General features: G+C 47.9%; 11 protein-coding genes across 11 annotated transcripts; 1 reads left to right on the top strand and 10 right to left on the bottom strand.

The window, feature by feature from the left end:
• Positions 1 to 533: 533 nt before the first annotated feature.
• TbgDal_IX9490 (hypothetical protein, unlikely) lies at positions 534 to 869 on the top strand (the record flags this gene model as incomplete). The annotated part of the gene is made up of 1 exon (XM_011778837.1): positions 534 to 869. The coding sequence occupies one exon, from the start codon at positions 534 to 536 to the stop codon at positions 867 to 869; it is 336 nt and encodes a 111-aa protein (XP_011777139.1).
• A 196-nt stretch (positions 870 to 1,065) lies between these two features.
• On the bottom strand, positions 1,066 to 1,293 carry TbgDal_IX9480 (hypothetical protein, unlikely; the record flags this gene model as incomplete). The annotated part of the gene is made up of 1 exon (XM_011778836.1): positions 1,066 to 1,293. One exon carries the CDS (start codon positions 1,291 to 1,293, stop codon positions 1,066 to 1,068), a length of 228 nt encoding a protein of 75 aa, XP_011777138.1.
• A 2,042-nt stretch (positions 1,294 to 3,335) lies between these two features.
• Positions 3,336 to 7,472, bottom strand: TbgDal_IX9470 (hypothetical protein, conserved; the record flags this gene model as incomplete). The annotated part of the gene is made up of 1 exon (XM_011778835.1): positions 3,336 to 7,472. One exon carries the CDS (start codon positions 7,470 to 7,472, stop codon positions 3,336 to 3,338), a length of 4,137 nt encoding a protein of 1,378 aa, XP_011777137.1.
• Positions 7,473 to 7,523: 51 nt separating this feature from the next.
• Positions 7,524 to 7,916, bottom strand: TbgDal_IX9460 (conserved hypothetical protein, unlikely; the record flags this gene model as incomplete). The annotated part of the gene is made up of 1 exon (XM_011778834.1): positions 7,524 to 7,916. The coding sequence occupies one exon, from the start codon at positions 7,914 to 7,916 to the stop codon at positions 7,524 to 7,526; it is 393 nt and encodes a 130-aa protein (XP_011777136.1).
• Positions 7,917 to 8,049: 133 nt separating this feature from the next.
• TbgDal_IX9450 (hypothetical protein, conserved) lies at positions 8,050 to 9,765 on the bottom strand (the record flags this gene model as incomplete). The annotated part of the gene is made up of 1 exon (XM_011778833.1): positions 8,050 to 9,765. One exon carries the CDS (start codon positions 9,763 to 9,765, stop codon positions 8,050 to 8,052), a length of 1,716 nt encoding a protein of 571 aa, XP_011777135.1.
• Positions 9,766 to 10,213: 448 nt separating this feature from the next.
• Positions 10,214 to 11,161, bottom strand: TbgDal_IX9440 (hypothetical protein, conserved; the record flags this gene model as incomplete). Its single annotated transcript, XM_011778832.1, has 1 exon — positions 10,214 to 11,161. The coding sequence occupies one exon, from the start codon at positions 11,159 to 11,161 to the stop codon at positions 10,214 to 10,216; it is 948 nt and encodes a 315-aa protein (XP_011777134.1).
• Positions 11,162 to 12,127: 966 nt separating this feature from the next.
• On the bottom strand, positions 12,128 to 12,874 carry TbgDal_IX9430 (hypothetical protein, conserved; the record flags this gene model as incomplete). The annotated part of the gene is made up of 1 exon (XM_011778831.1): positions 12,128 to 12,874. The coding sequence occupies one exon, from the start codon at positions 12,872 to 12,874 to the stop codon at positions 12,128 to 12,130; it is 747 nt and encodes a 248-aa protein (XP_011777133.1).
• A 430-nt stretch (positions 12,875 to 13,304) lies between these two features.
• Positions 13,305 to 14,561, bottom strand: TbgDal_IX9420 (hypothetical protein, conserved; the record flags this gene model as incomplete). Its single annotated transcript, XM_011778830.1, has 1 exon — positions 13,305 to 14,561. The coding sequence occupies one exon, from the start codon at positions 14,559 to 14,561 to the stop codon at positions 13,305 to 13,307; it is 1,257 nt and encodes a 418-aa protein (XP_011777132.1).
• A 1,062-nt stretch (positions 14,562 to 15,623) lies between these two features.
• Positions 15,624 to 15,953, bottom strand: TbgDal_IX9410 (ribosomal protein L36, putative; the record flags this gene model as incomplete). The annotated part of the gene is made up of 1 exon (XM_011778829.1): positions 15,624 to 15,953. The coding sequence occupies one exon, from the start codon at positions 15,951 to 15,953 to the stop codon at positions 15,624 to 15,626; it is 330 nt and encodes a 109-aa protein (XP_011777131.1).
• Positions 15,954 to 16,289: 336 nt separating this feature from the next.
• On the bottom strand, positions 16,290 to 16,955 carry TbgDal_IX9400 (ribosomal protein L15, putative; the record flags this gene model as incomplete). The annotated part of the gene is made up of 1 exon (XM_011778828.1): positions 16,290 to 16,955. The coding sequence occupies one exon, from the start codon at positions 16,953 to 16,955 to the stop codon at positions 16,290 to 16,292; it is 666 nt and encodes a 221-aa protein (XP_011777130.1).
• Positions 16,956 to 17,148: 193 nt separating this feature from the next.
• TbgDal_IX9390 (60S ribosomal protein L5, putative) lies at positions 17,149 to 18,075 on the bottom strand (the record flags this gene model as incomplete). Its single annotated transcript, XM_011778827.1, has 1 exon — positions 17,149 to 18,075. One exon carries the CDS (start codon positions 18,073 to 18,075, stop codon positions 17,149 to 17,151), a length of 927 nt encoding a protein of 308 aa, XP_011777129.1.
• Positions 18,076 to 18,312: the final 237 nt, after the last annotated feature.

Here is an 18,312-nt window from a genome sequence, read left to right as displayed (position 1 = left end):
TGTTAACACAAATATAATAAAAATGCAACATTTTAAGAAGAGGAAAATAGGAACGGAGTGTACCTTCAGCCGCCCACATGTACAGAAGAGTATCAGTGGCTCTTTCTGCTTTTATATTGCATTGCTTTCTTTTTTTTTAAAAAAAATCTTCTTTTGTTTTCTTTGTCATATCTTTTTGACCGCACAGCTTACACCGTTAGAACACACGCATACACAAATACATATTATATATATATATTCATACAAATTATATATAAATATATGTATGCATGCAGGTACTTAAGTTATTATTACTGTTACTATTACCTGTTTGTCTTGCGTTTTTTTTTTGTGCACACGATTCAAAATATCGATTCCCTCATATTTCATATATACTTTTTTTTTTATATTTCTCCCACATAATTTCATAGTATCATATTGTGTCACTTCACTTCATTTCATTTCATTATTTATTTTATAACTATATTATTTTCCTTTCAGTCTTTCCTGCGTAACGTAAGGCAACAAATAAAACAAAAATAAACAAAAAAATTATGCACACAAAAACACGCACATCAGAAAAGAAAAGGGGGAAAAAAAAATACGCGTGCTTTCATTCATATGATCAGTTCGTCACAACTGTCATTTTAATTTTCATTTACACTTTCGATTTTTTTTTCCCTGTTTCGTTCGAGGGCATATGCGCATGCATGTATATGTGTGCATTTCTTCCTTTCTTTCCTTTTATTTCTATTTTTTTTTCCTCCGAAAACTTTATAATTCTTCCTCTGTGTTGCACCTTCAGTTCAAATAAAATCACACCAAATCGGTTCATTGTATTTTATTTCATACATACTTGTGCCCACACGTTTAATTATTTATTGATTTGATTTAATTTGATTTAATTTGATTTATTTGGTTTTTTAAACTCTTTTTTATAATTTCTCTCTTTTTTTTCTCCCCTTTCCCCCTTCCCCCCTCCTCCTCCTCCTCCTCCCTTTCCCTTCTTACATTTCATTGGAAAGATATATATATTTATTTATATTTATTTATATATTCATATATATATATATATATTTATTTAATTTAAATATACAGTTGTGAGAGAAACAAAATGGACCTCTGCAGCAGCGACGGAAGTAAAACACATATATTTTCATATATGATAAAATATATATATATATATATATATAAAGTAATAAAATAAACATAAAGGCACACAAACAAAACAAAATCACAAACGCGAGAGCAAAAATAAAAACAAAACGACAAATAAATAAACAAACAAACGGCAAAAACAACGGAAATGAACATGTGTGTGCATGTGTAATAATAATAATGATAATAATGACGACGTAAAGAAAAGGAAAAAAAACATTAAAAATAAAATAAAGATGTTTGCATTTTTGTATTCGTGTAAGAATAGTCGGGGAGGAAGTTTTGGGAAAAATGAAAGAAGGAAACAGCAACAACGACGAAAGGAAAGGGAAAAAAATGAAAGAAAGAAAGAAAGAAAGAAAGAAAGGAAAAGGGGAAAAAAGAATTAATAACCGCTTTTATTTTGTAAAAAAAAAAAATAAATCATCACGAATTGTTTCTCCTTCCTTCTCCTCTTCACTATCAAACTCCCGAAGTTATGTTTCCTTCCATACAAATTACTAAATAAATAAAGTGAATAAGCAATAAATCCAATATATTTTTATACATGTGCGTGTGTGTTCGTGTGTTGCATTTTTCAGTGGTAGAAACAGGAAAACATATGTACGCTTTTTACGTCATCAACAATAAAAAGAAGAAAAAGAAAAAAAATTATATGAATCATTCGGTAGCCGCAATTTTTTCTTTCTTTTTTTTTTTGCTTTTCATACTTTGAGTTTCACAGTTGTGCCTTCCTGTTCTTTCCATTAACATATGCTCACACACATGTATACATTAATTTCCCCTTGTTTCCTTCTTGTTTGTTTGTTTGTTTGTTTCATTGATGTCCGTATTGTAACCGCTCATTACACATTCATTCACACAACTACAAACATATATGTGTTATTCTTATTATTATTATTTTATTATCATCATTACTATTATTATTTCCCCCTTTTTTGTTTCATTGATTAATATGTTTTCCTTTTCTTTTCTTTTCCTTTTTTCCTTTTTTTTTTCATTATTCACTTTTCCGTTCCGTGCGGTGGCGTGTGTTTCGAATAAAAAAAAATTTTTTTTTGGAGGGGGGAGGGACTACCTGCACACCTCAATCAACTCTTACCGACTCATCGACACTGTTCGATAAAAGTTGATTAACAAAACTTATAATATAACATAATATAAAAAAAAAACGAAACATAAAAAACAAAAAAAGGAAAAAAGGGAAAGAAAAGAAAAAAGAGATGGTAAAACAAAGCAATCAAAAATACACAAAAATAACATCAGAAAAACATATGCTGAGGAAAATGGTGGAGACGGTGAGAAATAAATAAAGAAAGAGAAAAAAACATGAATAAAATTTAAGGTAATAAATAAATAAATAAAAACACACGCAGACACACACACACACACATACACACATACAGACGGCTAAATAAATAAATATATATATATATATATATATATACCTCAATTTTTGTTCATTTTATTTTCAAATGTTGCCGTTATTTTCACCACTCATTATTTTTTCCCAAACCACCAATACCAATACCGATACACTTTCACATACGCATATGCCTTTTCCGTCATCTTTTTTTTTTAATTTTGTTTATATATATATATATCTTTTTATTGTAAAAATAACTTCTTCATGCATCATTCATTCATTTCCCTTAAATACCTAACTTTACTTTCCTTAACTACATGGCGAGTTAATAACGCTGATGTCCACAAATCTCGGAGGAAAAATAAAATAAAATAAAAAACAAGCATATCGAAAAAGAAAAATCATCGTTTCTCTCCTTTTTTTTTCTCTTTCAGAATGAAGGAAAGAAAAAAAAATAAGGAAAAAAGTAAACAAATGGACTGACGTAACAAATTTCCTAAAGAAAACAAAAAAAAACGTATTAATCGTAATAGTGATAATGGTAATAATAATAATAATGGTAGGAATGATAACAATAACAAAAAAAAAAGGACGTAGCAGAGAAATATAAAATAATAACAGTAAAAAAAAGATGATGATAAATAAATAAGAATAAAAGCATATTCATACACATACTCATATATACACCGTGCGCATTCCTTTTATTTTATTTTTTCTTTTTCTTTCCTTCTACATCTTCCTTTCAGGGATTGGTTCACCACATGGAAGACAATCGGCATAATTTTGTGAATACTCGGCGCCTTATATGATCGATCACACATTTCCCGCAATATCACGAGATCGGCAGGCCCACCAGCGCAAACCCGCACCAATCCTCCAACGGTACATCCGCCGCAATCGCTCGAACATATGCCTCACGCAGCGCTGCGGCAACACTCCGCCCATTCAGCGCCGCATCTGCAGCAGCAGCGGGAACTTTAACATATGGAGGCACTCGACTGCCAGCTGCCAACAACATGCAGCGAGCTCCCGCATACTGAAGTGCTCGATACACCGGCACTCCCGTCTCATGCATGGATAATCCTCCGTAGGTCCCGATGCCACTACATAAAACAAGTGCGTAACCTCGCAACTCCCATGAGCTGGCCACTTCACTGGCGTGGCTGGCGGAGACATCGCATGAGGCACCAACAAAAGTTCCGCAATAATCCTCCTTAACCTCCGGCACGACACGAAGGCGCAACTCCAACACGCCCTCGGGGTTCTCATGCACGGCTCGGTAGAGGGAGTTACGTACTGAAGTGACATTGCCACGGCGCCGCAAGCACGACAGCAGGTGCTTTGTGGCAGACACGTCGGGATCATCATTTCCCGCCGCCTCCGCACTGATGTCGCCGTTTCCATCTTTGGAATTGTCACTTGATGACGCCGCATCGATGAGTTGCTGCTCGTTCGCCACGCAAGAAGTCACAGGTTGCTTTTCATCAACCACCCAGTGACGGACGCACACTCCAACAGGATTAGAACTGTCATTGCTTTTAGCCACCATCTCCTCAACAAAGGAATCCATTAACACCACCTTATGAGAGGCATCATCAACTATGGTGTAACGTTTGGGAATCATCCCCCCCATGGATTCCTCGCTGCCACCATCTGTTGCTTTTGCAGGTGGAGTCACTGCGGCTTTTATCCTTTCATCCTCCACGGCGTGCGTGCAGAGTAGCGCCATGGAGCAGCAAGTGCTCGTGCAAAAGCGCTCTGCGAGGTACTTCTTCCCATCGTGAAGGGCATGAAACGGAATTCGGCTGAAGACGCCGTCAGCGACAAACATCAGCCCTTCTGCTCCGGCAACGTCCGCTTCCAGTGGCCGCACAAAATTGTCATAAAGTAAACGAAGGCAATAGTGCGGATCCGTACGAAGCGACACAAGACATTCCGCATTGCTTGGGTTCTGCTGGAAGTCAAATGCCACCTTTGAGTACAGCTGCGGCCATAGCGGTGTATCGCCATACATGCGGTCCCCGGTGTCAGTGAACATGGGAGCATCCAATAAGTCCCACAAGGCATTAGGACCAGAGAAAAAGGCCACCAACTCGTCACTCATGACAAGCGGATGAGCCACGCACTTCAGCTCACCGCTGTCGGCGTCCAGCATGACCACATACACCATGAAATCGAGTTTCTCAGCCCACGGAAGTGAATAGCAGACTACATTCCAACCTTTCAATGTGGGATGTTTGAGCACCCGTTCGACACTTTGCCTGCTGACTAGTTCAGGGTTGGTGGCGTCATGTATGGCTCCAGCGCACCGCTGACGCCGCAACAGCAATCGCCCCATGTGTACCGTGTTCGGCACGTGACAGCGGTCAGCACACTGCATGGCCTCAAATGCTTGACCACGGCGCGCGTACACTTGGCCCAATGCACTGCAACAACGCCACTCCACTTCACAAAGCGCGGCCTTCACAAGATACTGTTTCTGCTCTGCATCATCCACGCGGAATACTGCGGTGAGAGCCTCGCGCAGATGTTCTTGTGCTTCATCTAGTCTGTCCATGCTTAGCTCCGTCTCTGCCAACTCTGCGAGCGCTTTGGCGATGGTAGTGAGGTCATGACAGTCACGGGCTTGAGTGAGGGCTCGGATACAGTAATCATACGCTTTCTGCGCGTGACCGCCAAATCGCCAGCAGGATGCCGCGCCGGTAAGCGATTCCACCGCCTGCCGCGGGTCGCGGGAACAATGCACGCTAAACTCCTCCATGTAATTCTCTGCCGCTTCGTCATAGCGACCAAGAAACCGCTTTGTTAATGCAATAGCGCCGACACAACGCGACGCGGCATGCGTATCACCCAGCTCCTTGGCAATAGCTAGTTCCTCCTCCTGCAACTGCAGCGCGCCCGCCATATCACCGAGCTGACACTTCAGTTGAGCATAGTTCTGCAATGGTCGTTGATGGCAGTGCCGATGAATGTTGGAAAGTAATAACCGTGAAGCCTCGTAAGCCTGCTGTGCGCGCTCCAGCTCTCCTACTGCCGAGTAGGCGATGCTCTGACAGCAGTGTACTTCACAAAGAAGTCTCTGCTGCCCAGTAGACCGAGCAAGGCGCTCAGCAACCTCATACCAAGCAAGTGAGTCAGGGAAAAGTCCTGATATCTCCAGCGTGACACCCATTTGCATCACAATCCATCCGAGCGCCTCTTTTTCGAGGCGGTCAATCGCAATCAGTGCCGCTCGTGTTAAATTCTCCCGCGCATCCATTGTGTCAACGACCCGAGCAAGGGTGCGCGTAATGCCGAGTCGCGACAACATTTCAAACGTGTCTAAATTGTGCCTCTCCGACAGCCTCAATGCCTTATAGCACGTTTGGAGGCTTTTTTCCACATCCACACAGCTTGCACTCATTTCCAACATGATAGCGCAAACGAGTGATGGGCACTGGTGATGGCAGGACTCTGGCAGCCCATTTAGCGCACGCTGCAGCAGCAGTGTCTTGGCGTTGGACGTTTCAAACATAGCGAGGGAACGAATGAACAAACGAAGTGCATTTCGCTGCCGCGCGTCGCTCCGCGACGAGGACTGCGACGTGAGAAGTTCCTCACCTCGTGTAACGCAAACGAGTGGGACACCCATAATGGCAAATGACGCGGCACCATCACCACTGTTACCACTGGAGGATGCACCCGTCTGAGCAGAGATTGTGGTGCTACTCATTAGGGTTTCAAGAAGTTCCTCATCAGTCCAGCACTCACGCGGGCGCCGCGAATCCCGCTGTCGTTTCGACTTTTGCTCGATGATGACATCATCTTTGCTGCTACATTTGTTAACTTCCTCCCTATGCTGGGCTTGCGACTGCCGCTGCTTGGACCTAACGCGCTCTTTTGCTTTTGGATCCGGAGTACGGTGACGCGACACGCTGTCACGTGCCTTCGTGCTGGCAATCGACGCAGTTGGCCTCTTCGCTGGCACTACTGCCGCCTGCACGGAAGCGAGTGCCACTCCTGCCTTACCCCCGACGATTGTCCACTTCTCAGACTTTGGCTTCAATCGTGTCTTTTTGGATGCGGTTGGGCCCGGTGGCGCGCGGTTCGCCAGACATTGCGGCTTCTCGTCAACATCTGCTTCCTGGGCCGTGCTCTTCACGCTGATGACTTCGCAGCTGGGCTCTTCGGCATCCTCCGAGCAAGTGTTGTTGCGGCCTGTTGATGCACCAACGTCTGTGGGAGAAGAGGTCGTGCATGCATTATTTTCACCGTCGGTAGTTGTGGTGTCTGTCCCACTCGCAGAGACAGCAGGGGTTTCGGAGGTTTGGTCGGGGCTCGAGTCATTAGGTGTCGATGCTGGCGTGTGCGGGTTGATATCTAAACTACCCGCCAACACCGTTTTGTTGAGGTTGCGGGCGGCTGCAAAAGCGTTGTCCGCATTAAGCTGCGATCGAGGACGCGGGATTGGCACCTTGGGCCTTGCAGGCCGAACACGTGCAGCGCAGCATTTTTCCTCCGTTGTGGCGCCTTCGATTTCTTGAGAATCGCCTTGAGAGTCCAGAGACGACACGGTGGCGAAGCTGCGCCACAAGGGTTTTAGATCTGCCTGGCAACGACTTACTGGTTGTGATCGCTTCTGAAGGCGTGCCTCCGCCTGCGTGGGTACACTTGCGAAAGTGACTCCGCTGCTGCGGTATGGTTGACCTTTAGTCACGGGCACCTGCACCGCTGTCGGCAACACTGCGGCCGCTGCTGCTGCTGTCAAAGCAGCTGGAATCGGTGAATCCGTTTTGGTCCCTGCCACCGGCACAAGGGACTCGATTCGCAACGAAATGAAATCATCGTCACCGCAAAGTGGCGGAGGCGGACACCTGGCTATTCGTGAACGGTACGGATCGTTTTGCCAACGCACCGCCGTTAAGCCAGCCGTCGGTGCGCCAAGCACCAACTCCGCCGGGGGATACCACGGCTGGGCACTTGGATTCATCACCAGCGGCGAAAGAGCAGTAATTTCTTCTCACTAAAAGAGAAAACAAACTTACTGTGTCACAACCCTAATATTGTATGCACATATGTTTAGATGCGCGGGACAGAGTGAGTCAAGGAGAGGGTCAACACCAGGGGCATTTCGAACCCGCAGTAAGGGGCAATATGTATAACATGTACGTATGATGTATAAATGACTACCAACTGTGTCTCTGAACTTGGAAGAGTGCGCTTCAGTGGCAAATAACGATATTAAACGAGAATGTACACAAAGAATGGTGGTGTAATGATGACAAACCCCCAACAGCGTGTAGTATAATGGAATGCCAACTAAGTGAAAAAGAAAAAGGAAAGGAGGGGGCGAGAAGTGATGATGCTTCACCCGATGTTTGCGGACGCCGTCAGCGCGACCCATGAAAAACGAGGCACCCCGTCCCCTTCGCATAAAGGCACGCACGAGTGAGTTCTCCACTTCCTAAACGGTAACCCGTTTTTTTTTTTTTGCTTTCTTCCCCGTGGCTGCCAAATCCTTTCCTTTTTCCATACCTCTGCTTACTCACTCGCAGAAATATCATCCCTTAATGAGGTTCCCACAATCCTCTCAGATCTTCGTCACCAAATGGCCGCGCTTTGTTGCCATGCCGCCGCCGCAGCTCCTCATGGTACTTTTCTTCCTTTCGCGCTGCGGCCCGTACCTCATCATCCGTGTCTGGAGTGAACGCCTGGGCACTGCTTTCTTCCATATTGACGTCGTACCGACCCATGCTTCCCACATTGAGGGGGTCTTCACTGTGACCTGGGGCTTTCATTACTGTTTCTTTCATTTTTTCCATTGCACGCTGTGCACGGATATTCTCGAGTGACTTGCGCATCATATTGAGACTGTGGGCATCTTTGGCGTCAACGCCCTTGTCAAAGAGCGACCGCAATTCCGAGCTGACGTTGTAGTCCCACACATCGCTTGTCTTGAAGTCTTCGTGATCGGCGTAGATTCCAGTTGGGCTGTAATCCTTCCGCTCGCCTTGCATTGTTGGTTTACCGTCTTGCGTTGCAGTAGACACGGAGGCGATATCCCCGGGCCGCTCCCCGTATGATTTGGACGAGTTCATGTCGTATCCAAGAATATTTTCCTGAGTTTCTTGGTTAAATGGCCCTCCACGACCGAACACTTTGTTTGTCATGTAATCTTCCTCTGTTATCCATTTCTCTTCCATATGCCACAGCGATACGGGTACGGGTATGTGGCGTGCCAGCCTCGTATGGTCCAAATCCCATTCCTTGCCTTCTGTCTCACGCTGTTTCTCATATTCCTCCGATCCCTCACCGCGGCGACGCTGCTGAAACATGGTTTCCTGGCGGTTTAGACTTGGGGGTAATGCCTTCATCTGTCGCTCTACCTCCAGTAGAAACTCAAAGATGTCTGAGGCGTAGGTACACATGGCAGTGCCAGCAAGCTCCTTACAGTCACTTTCCTCATGTACAGTTGCCGTTAACATCCCAACACAACGTCCATTACGCATCACAGCAGAGCCGCACATTCCCATACCCACACACCCTCGTTCAGCACCTTCAATAGACTTTGTGTCGATAAAGAAATGTTCCCGTGTCAAGGCATGCACGCGAGCTCGGATTCCCGTTGGGATCATGAGGGGTTCCGGTCCTCCTTCCTCATCAAAAAGGGATTCATGGGCCGTCATGCCATATACCCAAACATGATCCCCCACCTCCAGCGGTTTTACAAGCTCCAGGCGGGGTCGCGTAACATACCCTTCATTTTGCATCCACAACATCTTCATCTCTCCACTGCGCCGCAGATTCTGCTCGGGGTGTAAGACGCAGAGATCAAGTCGTGGGTTGGAGTGCACAAACACGTGTTGATTTGAAGTGAAGTGCTTGTAAACCGCATTACCTTGCAGTGAAACAAGGCGAACCTGTGTCATGGTGTCAGCGAGGGTTATGCGGGACACAAACCGCGTCGGGCCTTTCGGGGGATAAAAATTTGGATAGTCCCATGGCGTGATGACATGTGCGCAGGTGAGTAGATGTGTCCAGTGCCCGCTGTATTGTGTGAAGGATGGGCCCCGAGTCTGTCCGATCCAGTCTAGGGGAACACAAGTCGCGTCCATTAGTCGCCGCCAGCGGTCCGTCTCCTTGTGCCGCCACTTAAAGCGAGTTTGCACGGCCATGCTCCATGGCTGAAACCGAACCATTCTCTCTGTTGCCGTGCTGATACGAGGAAACAACGGTTGACACGAACAAACAAACAAACAAAACAAAAAGTAGGTGAGCAGCATCCAAGAGTAGATTCAGCGACGCCCCCGCATGTGGGGACCAGTGAACGAAGGAACAAAAGAAAGGCATGAAGATCCTGCAAAAGGCAGAGGGCGGAACCAGTGCAACCGATAATGGTGACGAAGGCAAAAGTAAAGAAAAAAATTGTATATATGACCCTCCAGCGCAATTCCTTTCATTTATCCCATCGGCCCTCTTTTCCACAAGAGCGGAAAAACGCCAACACAAATATCGCAGCATGCGGCTTACAGCCCACAAACAAATTGTGGTTTGTTAACCCCGAAGGGGCCGGTTCCCCAAATATCAACTTCCGGTGTGCCTCCTCTGGCCGCTGGAAGCAGCAACCGCTTGGAGATACGGAGGCGCGGACACGGCAGCGTGCAGTCCGATGAAAAAGGTGGGGGAATCCCTTCATTTCCCTTTTTCCTTTTTTGTTGACCCTCAACTTTTTCACAGGCGACGCATCATTACTACTGCTCGTGGAAAAAGAGTTGGCTCATCGCCAATGGTTCTGTCACTCTCCGTTTCCAGCGCCCGCGGTGGGTGACCGACGACAAGCTGAAAGTTGCACCCGTCGTAATCCTCAAGCGTTTTGCCGTATTCCCTAAGGTTACTGAGTCTGTCACTAAGGTAGAAGCGGCGCTTGCTCTGCTTCCCACTCAACGACCTAAAACTAATAAATGTTGTTGTCGACACATCGGCATCAGCGGGTGGCTCAGGCGCGAGTCGCATCTCTGCCTCGGTGCGGGCAATGTCAGATCGTGTCTGAATAAACATTTCCTCATGCTGTCGTCGGTCACATTCCTCTTCTTCCTCTTCCAACTTCCGCCTCATTTCCTCACTCTCCAGGAGCAACCTCATGACCTTGTCCCTCTTCTTTTTTTCGAATTCCTCAATCCGTTTGCGATCAACTGCCTGCATCTCGGCAATGTGGCGCTCATCGTCCGTGCGGGCCCGCATTCTCTCCTCCCGTTCATGTCTCAGATGAATTTCCTCAGCAAGCACACCATCAAATCGATCAAACATCGCTTGAAAGTATTTCACTAGGTCCCGCGCGCAGCACAGCCCCTTCACTGTCAGCACCGTTTCGCGCCGCAGAGTCACAGCAAGGAAGGGAAATGTTGTTGCTTCGAACTCCAGTGAGAGACGATATCCCTCAGGCTCCATCACAGAGGCCGCGTACAAAACAAAGCGGGACTCAATCAGTTCACGTAACGACGGGTTGGGGAGGACTTCACTGAGGAAAGCCGGTGTGTCCTCATGCGTTGGACAATGCAAGTAGATCAGGAGATACGCCGGTCGACACTGCGCTTCGTCTAATGCATCTTTAAACCTACCACTTACCACAGTCGACTGCAAGCCACACTGGCGTTTTATGTGTTCGGCAACGTCCGGCATGGATGTTTCCCTTTTTTTTTTTGTTTTGTTTTTTCAACCCTCGTTTTATCGCTCTTTCAAATAATCATGTGATGCGCTCGTGTATGCAAGTGCATTGGCGTGGTTGCGAGTCCGAGGGTTTAAAAAAAAAAAAGAAATATTTGGAATTCACGTAACGGAACAAAAAGTAATGGTGACCAAAAGTACAGCGAAAGGGAAGGGAAAGGTGTCAGCTGCAAAAACTAATAATAATATGCAAAGCGAGTATTGCAAGGTGCGACGCGCCAACGCCTAATATCAGACATTAACTTCGAATAACAGGTATTGTTCACTTGTTTGTTAACATGCATGCATATGCATATAGCTCCAATGTGCAGTGACAAGCAAACGTGCAGTGAACCACCTTACCATCCTTCCCACAGACTGTTTCAGCTCATCATGTATGGCCCTCTTTATCATATACCCCACAAGCGTTACGGGAAACCGGCTCAACAGTCCTCATCTTAGCTGCAACACACAACGAAAATGGTGCAACGAGAAACACACACACACACACATCCTCGCTCGATCATATGTTGCGGTAGAGATGTCACCAGTTACTTCAGTGTTACATCCATCGTCCCCAGTTCATCCACTTTCATCATCACCGTCGCACCCATTTCTGTGTGGACTTCACACGCCCTTATATAGAGAGAGAACAAACAAATTTATAAAAACCTAAATGTATTGAAATAACGAATAGTAGTAACAGACGGGACATGCAAGAGGAACGGCAGGGGAGGGGAGGGTGTCAACAACACAAAGGGAAGAGTAGAAGCGACAACAGCGATGGTAGCGATGATAGTAACGATAACGGCCACAAGGGAGGCGGTGGGCCCTCACAAACTCTTCACAGTAAATTACACTCACAGGCACAAAAGCAGACACACAAATATCCCTTAAGGAACGATCCAATGGGCTTTGTAACTGTCATATTCGACAGCAACACTACTCTTTCCTATATCCATTGCAGCCGTTAAGACTCTCTCCTGGTGGTGGCGCGCCAGAATCAACACTTTTTAATATCTGCTGCGCGATGGCATCCGGCGGCGTGTCAATCACCGGCCCGTAGGCGTCCATCCTCACCTGCGCCTTCTTGTCCTCGATGCGTATATCATCCCGCTTCGCTTCATCTTTCATGTTACGCAGGTACATGTGATAATCAAACTGGGTTGGACGCTTATTAAACACCTCCACCCACATCTCGTATAGTTGTGGATCGGAGTAATACTTCAGCAGCATCTGCGTTACAAACACGCAGTCCTGGCGGACAAACACCTTGTCTTTAATCTCACACCGCACCATCACCATCCGTTTTGTGCGTGCCAGTTCCGTAAAGAACTGAATCGTCATGTGTACCTGCGCGCTGTCTTGCTTCTCTTGCCACTCCGCAAGTGGCGCGACACCAACAAGATCGCGGTCCCAGTTTGTCACCACGTTAAATAGTCCCTTCGTTCGGAACACCGGAATGACAAAGTACGGTGACTGCTTAAGACGCGGCTGCAGAGCGTAGTACGCATCAGCCGAGATGGTTCGGCCCCAGTATTGGACGAACTGCTTGTGGTGTTCATTCCATATTGTGGCTAACTGAGGTTCTGGCGTTGCCTCAAGCAGGCTGAGCTTGCAAATCTCACCGAGGGATTTGCGTCCAGGCACCTTGTAGAGCCCGCCCAAACTTCGGGTAGCAGCGAGCATCGCCCGAGGAGCTAGTCACTAATAGTTGCGGTGACGCCTAAAAAGATTAAAGGGGAAGAAATCAACACGGCAGTCGTAGCACACACACACAAAAAAAAAACAATGGTGACAAGACAAAGTGCATCGTAGGGAGGAAGGGTATAGCGAAGCAAATATATTATATATATGTGCCTGCAGCGCAGGAGGGATGCATTTGGGAAGTTACTTGTGGTGAGGAGACGCCAATGCATCGAAGTATGCGTATTCATGTGGCAGTCATCTTACAATCGAAGGCAATATTGTGTTTCTATGTATCTATGTTTTGGTTCCTTCCTCCCCTCCCCCCTTAAGCACTGTCGTCTAACGTACTTTCTTTTTTCACACGCAGGTTCTATCGTATACACGTACGCTTATACTTTTCTATCCTTCGCTGAATTCGCCTTTCTTCCACTCAGAAGAACACCGCACGGGACGCAAAATATTTTGCTGTGCAGCGCTCACGTTGGCTACTGCTCGCGGTGGGACTGCGATACAGACGCTCGCAGCTGCCACACGAACTCGAGCGCGACGGCGGTCCACTGCTGCCACTTCCATTCCAAAGGCGTCGCTTCGTTACTGTTAGGCCTTCACTACTCGCTGACCGGTTGCGTGGCATGCAGTGCGACTGTTTGCGTCCACTGCTTAGTCTCCTCAGCAGCGGCGAATCCCGCGCGCCACCGCGTGAGGTGGGGCGGCCACGCACAACAGGAGGGGTGTCAAACCGAGAGCGCTGCCGAGTGGGTTTCTCGCTTTGGTGCTCAATTCGGCCTTGCGGTGTCCTACTGCGCTGCAGACGCTGATGCTCACGTCGAATGCGAGCCAAAGCTGCCTGTGCCTCATCTCTCTCTTCCTCTGCACGGGTAGCCCGCGTGCGCAATTCCACCAGTTTTTTCTTTAGCCGTTCCACCTCCTTCACAGTCTCCACGCGCAACTGAAAATCTTCGCACAGCCGCTGCATCTCAAGCATCTTCTCCTTGCACAACCGTGTGAGGGCGTCGTTCTCCCGCCTCAGTTTCTCATTCTCCGTCCGCCACTTTGCCACTTCGTTGTCATCGCTTTTAACAGCCGCTGGAGCGCAGTTTGGTATTGCCGCGACCCCGTGCTGTTGCTGTTGCTGGCCAGCGGCTCTCACAAGTCCGGTTTGCCGCTCTCCATTGTTAGAGTTGGCTCCACCTTCCGTTGCAACGAGCGGAACGGGGAACATGGCACGGGTGAAGTCCACATCATAGTCCAGAGTGAAAAACCACTGACTGCGAGCTGGTTCGGACAGTAGACTGTTGTTTCCACTACCGCTACCATCCATACTGGTGTTTGCTGGTTGTTCCTCATCGACACCAGGCCCTTTTGAGGCGTGTTGTCGTTGTGCCACTTCCGTAGCGATGCGAGTCCGCATTTCACTGCATGTCTCAATAAAAAAACGCACACATGGCGACCGACCGATCATTGCGTTATAAATCATATCGGAGAACGCGGTGAAGTCCTTGCGTACTCCTGCCGCCGCTGATATTTCAGCAATGTGACTTTCGCCCAGGACGGCAATGTAGTGGATAGTTTCCGCTCCGGGTTCCACCGCCACGGGTTTGGGAACAGCATTTATGTGCAACGTGTCGCCAGCATTCCTGTAGCTTACGACATACCGACCGCATGGCGAGTGCACAGAGCACTCCATTTGTTGCGCTACCTGTAGCGCCCTTGGTAAACCCTCAGTCTAAGTAAACAGATTCAAGGTGGGAAAAGAGGGAGGCGATAACAGTGCAGCAGAATGCCACAACGGACAAAATAATAATAAAGCTGGCCGATGGAATGCTCCGTAAGGTGGTGGATGCGATGGATGGAAGTAAAGGGGTAATCAAAATTTTTTCAATAACGTACTAATGGGACTCATTCCCCAAATAGGGGCCATTGAAAGGTGACGGACCGCCGTTAGCGCACGGCGAGTAAAAAGGACACCACCTTCCTCTTCAAATGTGCGCGGGGACATTGAGATAAAGCTAAAAGACAAATATTCTGACAAAAACAACCAACATCAGTAAAGAAAAAAAGTGGGTGCAGCGCAAAAGGTAGTTTCTCTTCCAACCGTGGAGAGCAGTCGCTCTAAAATATGCCTATGTTTCACGTGATGCGAAGCATCTACAGTATCCGCGATGGTAACTGTCCTACAATGCCGTTGTTCTATCTTACCTGCCAGCATCGCTGCGTTCGTCTACTGAGCTGAAACGCACACAAACTCATATGAAAAAAAGAAACAAACTGTTACCGCACAATCAGCACTAGTGAGCACATGCGTGAGCGTGAAACGTCGCTATCAGGAAACGAGAGAAACCCCACCCCTCAGCAGAGCCGTGGCGTGCAGCTATCACATACAAAAGGGTAGACAGCGGAACTTAGAACGCCGCAAATGGGCATTATTCCCCATCGCAAGCAAATACTTGGAGCATAAGCTAGTACTAGTGAAATGTTAACAGAAACTAGTAGGCCCTTGCGGACAAGGGGAGACAAAAAGAATCGAAGGGAAGAAAAATGTTGGTGATCACAAATTGTGTATTGCTAGGGTGAACAAACGGTACGTTGACTCATTCCGCCTGCCGCGTTTCACTGACCAAACGTCCGTCACTGAGACGCGACAGTGTGGAAGAAGTGTAAACACCTTCAAAACAGATTCAGAAACGTATAAAAACTAGACAGTGAAACCACAAAAAGTGTTAAAAACAACAAACCACGGTGACGCTTACTACTTCTTTTTGGTCTGCTGGCGGAGAGCCTCCTCCACCTTCGCGCGGCGCTTCTTCGCTGCTTTGATGCTGCCGAGGCGCTTCTTGCAGAACTTTAGTGCGCGCTTATCCTTTCCCACTCGAAGCAACTCCTGTACGCGCCTCTCCATGGGCGAGAAGCCGACGAGGTCGCTGATGATGGCCTTCACGGCACGCAACTTCTTGTGGGGGAGGGCGTAGCGATCGTTGGATGACGGGCGGCGGGCGCGACGGGTTGTTTTGTAGCCCTTGTTGAAGCCGGCAATAATGCCCGTGCGCGGGACGGGGGCCTCTCTCTTGGTAGCTGCCATTTCAACTTGTGGTTTCTTTCACGATGGAAGTCGTTTGCACGTTGCACATGTATACAACATACAAATAAATGTATTTGTATGAGGGAGTGCGAGGGGAAGAGAACAGGGAAAGAAAGCAAGAGACATTAAAGACAAGGCAGGAAGTTCAAATACAACAGCCGCAAGCACGGAAACCCTCGCACGCCGCATAGGAGGGGACACAAAGGAGCGAAAGCTTATCTTTTTTTCCTTTTTGTTAGTCAAATGAAACGTAGGAAAAGAACCGTAAGAAATGAATGTAGAACGCGGACAGCGAAATGGACAGAATACATCCAGTCACGTGCTGATGATGCATCCTTAACGCTTGCGGAGGAACACCATGCGGTTGTTGCGGCGCCACGCTGCACGGCGAGACGGGCGGAGCTTGGAGGCCTTGTGGCCCTTCTGCCGTAGTCCGCGGTGCTTGCGGCCCGCAGACGTAAGACCACGTTGCTCACGGTGCTTGTGCACAGCATTGACGATCCAATTGATGCGCGGGTCACGGCGAATGGCGCGGTGCATCGGGTCCACCGCCACCACTTCATACCACAGGAATGTCGAGTCAGCATTTACCCAATAGGAGTTGAGCACGCGCAGGTTTCCGTACTTCTTTCCAAGACGCTGTTCGGCGATAACGCGGTTGTTCTTGTTCAGCTTCCTGCCGAGCACACCAGCAGTGTTGGGTTTACCGTACGTGATACCCTTGTGTACGGGGCGCTTGCGTCCACCACGTCGCACACGGACGCGGAACACAACATAACCCTGTTTGGTCTTGTAGCCAACCATACGGGCCTTCTCAGGGCGTGTGGGGCGACGCAGCCGCACAATCGTGTGCTGGTGACGGAACTCCCACGCACGAACACGCTGGATGAACCGCATTACGTCGGAAGACTTCTTCTTCCATAGCTCGTTCAAATACATAAACGATCCCATTGGCGCTGGACTACTTTCAAAAGTAAAGTAATAGTAAACAGAGTGTGACATGAAAAAGCAAGCAAAATCGTTAAGAAAAGGCACGAAAACAAAAAAAAGCTGAACGTCTCACGGCGACAATCACGCGCACGGCACTGCTAGCACGAAGACACACCATTATGTATTTAACACAATAAGACAGAAAATAGTAAAGAATAAAATGAAAGAGTGTAAAGGAAAACGAGAGGAAGTTGCGCCAAGTGCCTTACTTCGCACGGTCACGGATGCGCTCAATCACAGCGGCAACCTTTGCTTTCGCTGCGGCCTTCTTCTCGGCACCAGTTAGCTTCACCGTGTTGTACTTCTTCGGTTTCGCCTCAGCGGGGCGCTCCTTCTTGGCACGTCGCTTCGTTGGGTCAGCACGGATGGCAGCATGCGCACGTTTGTACATGCCCTCCATGTCGTCGGGCGAAACCTTTGCCGCGATAAACTTGGAGAACTGGCAAGTCTTTTCGTCGGGGTTTGAGCTTGCCTCCTCACGCACCTGCTTCAGATAATCCGCAACGTGGCGGCCGAAGATACGATCGCGGTGTACCTTTGCGTTGAGCGCATCACTCTCCTTGTTGTAACCGGGGAACCGATTGGGGCGGTGAGGTACGGCGAGGCCACCATCCACAGCACCCTTCAACACACCGAACACGCGAGCGCCAGTTGTTGTGCGGGCCAGACCCACGTCAAGGATCGCCTTGAAGGGGAAGCGTGACTCGTCATCGCCCTGGTCGTCGTCCTTCGTGCGCACAGCGGCGTACGAACCATCCACTTCCTTCACGCCGACAAACTTTTCCGCGAGTCCGAGTTTCGCCAGCATGCGGCGGGCAACCAACAATCCAGTGGCATAGGCAGCAGCGTAGTTTGTCAGTCCGTGCTCGATGCCGAACAGTGGCAGTTCGTGCGAGTAAGCCGCCATTACAACCTCGTCGCCAACAACCTTCGCGTGGACGATCTGGGCAATCACGTCGCGGTTCGTGATGCGCACCACCAAACGGTACTTCGGGGTCCCGAACTTTGTCTTGTCCTGCAGCACCATGCGGCGGCGTGCGTGGTAATCCGTCTTCCCCTCGCGGCGGCGGCGGTACTTCACCTGGAACCGCTTGTAGTACGCCTTGTTCTTCACAACCTTAACGAATGTCATCTTTGCGTGAAAGTTCTGGTTTTGTGGTCCCACCTTTTTTTGTGTGTGCGCGTTTATTGTGGAAGAAGGAATTGTGTAGAAGAGAGCATTTTTGTTGCCGATGGAAAAGTACGATACCTATTTTAATTCTACGTGTACTACTATCCTTAAGTGATTAACCCGTCTCACTTTTGATTTAGCATTCCAAGCATATACTTCCTGTCCTGTTTATTCGTATGCACGTATATTGATTCACTA

This window comes from Trypanosoma brucei, chromosome 9, assembly GCF_000210295.1.
Source record: "Trypanosoma brucei gambiense DAL972 chromosome 9, complete sequence".
Classification (NCBI taxonomy): Eukaryota; Euglenozoa; class Kinetoplastea; order Trypanosomatida; family Trypanosomatidae; genus Trypanosoma; species Trypanosoma brucei.
The sequence above is the reverse complement of the archived record's forward strand: the minus strand, read 5'-3'. Positions and strand labels throughout refer to the sequence as shown.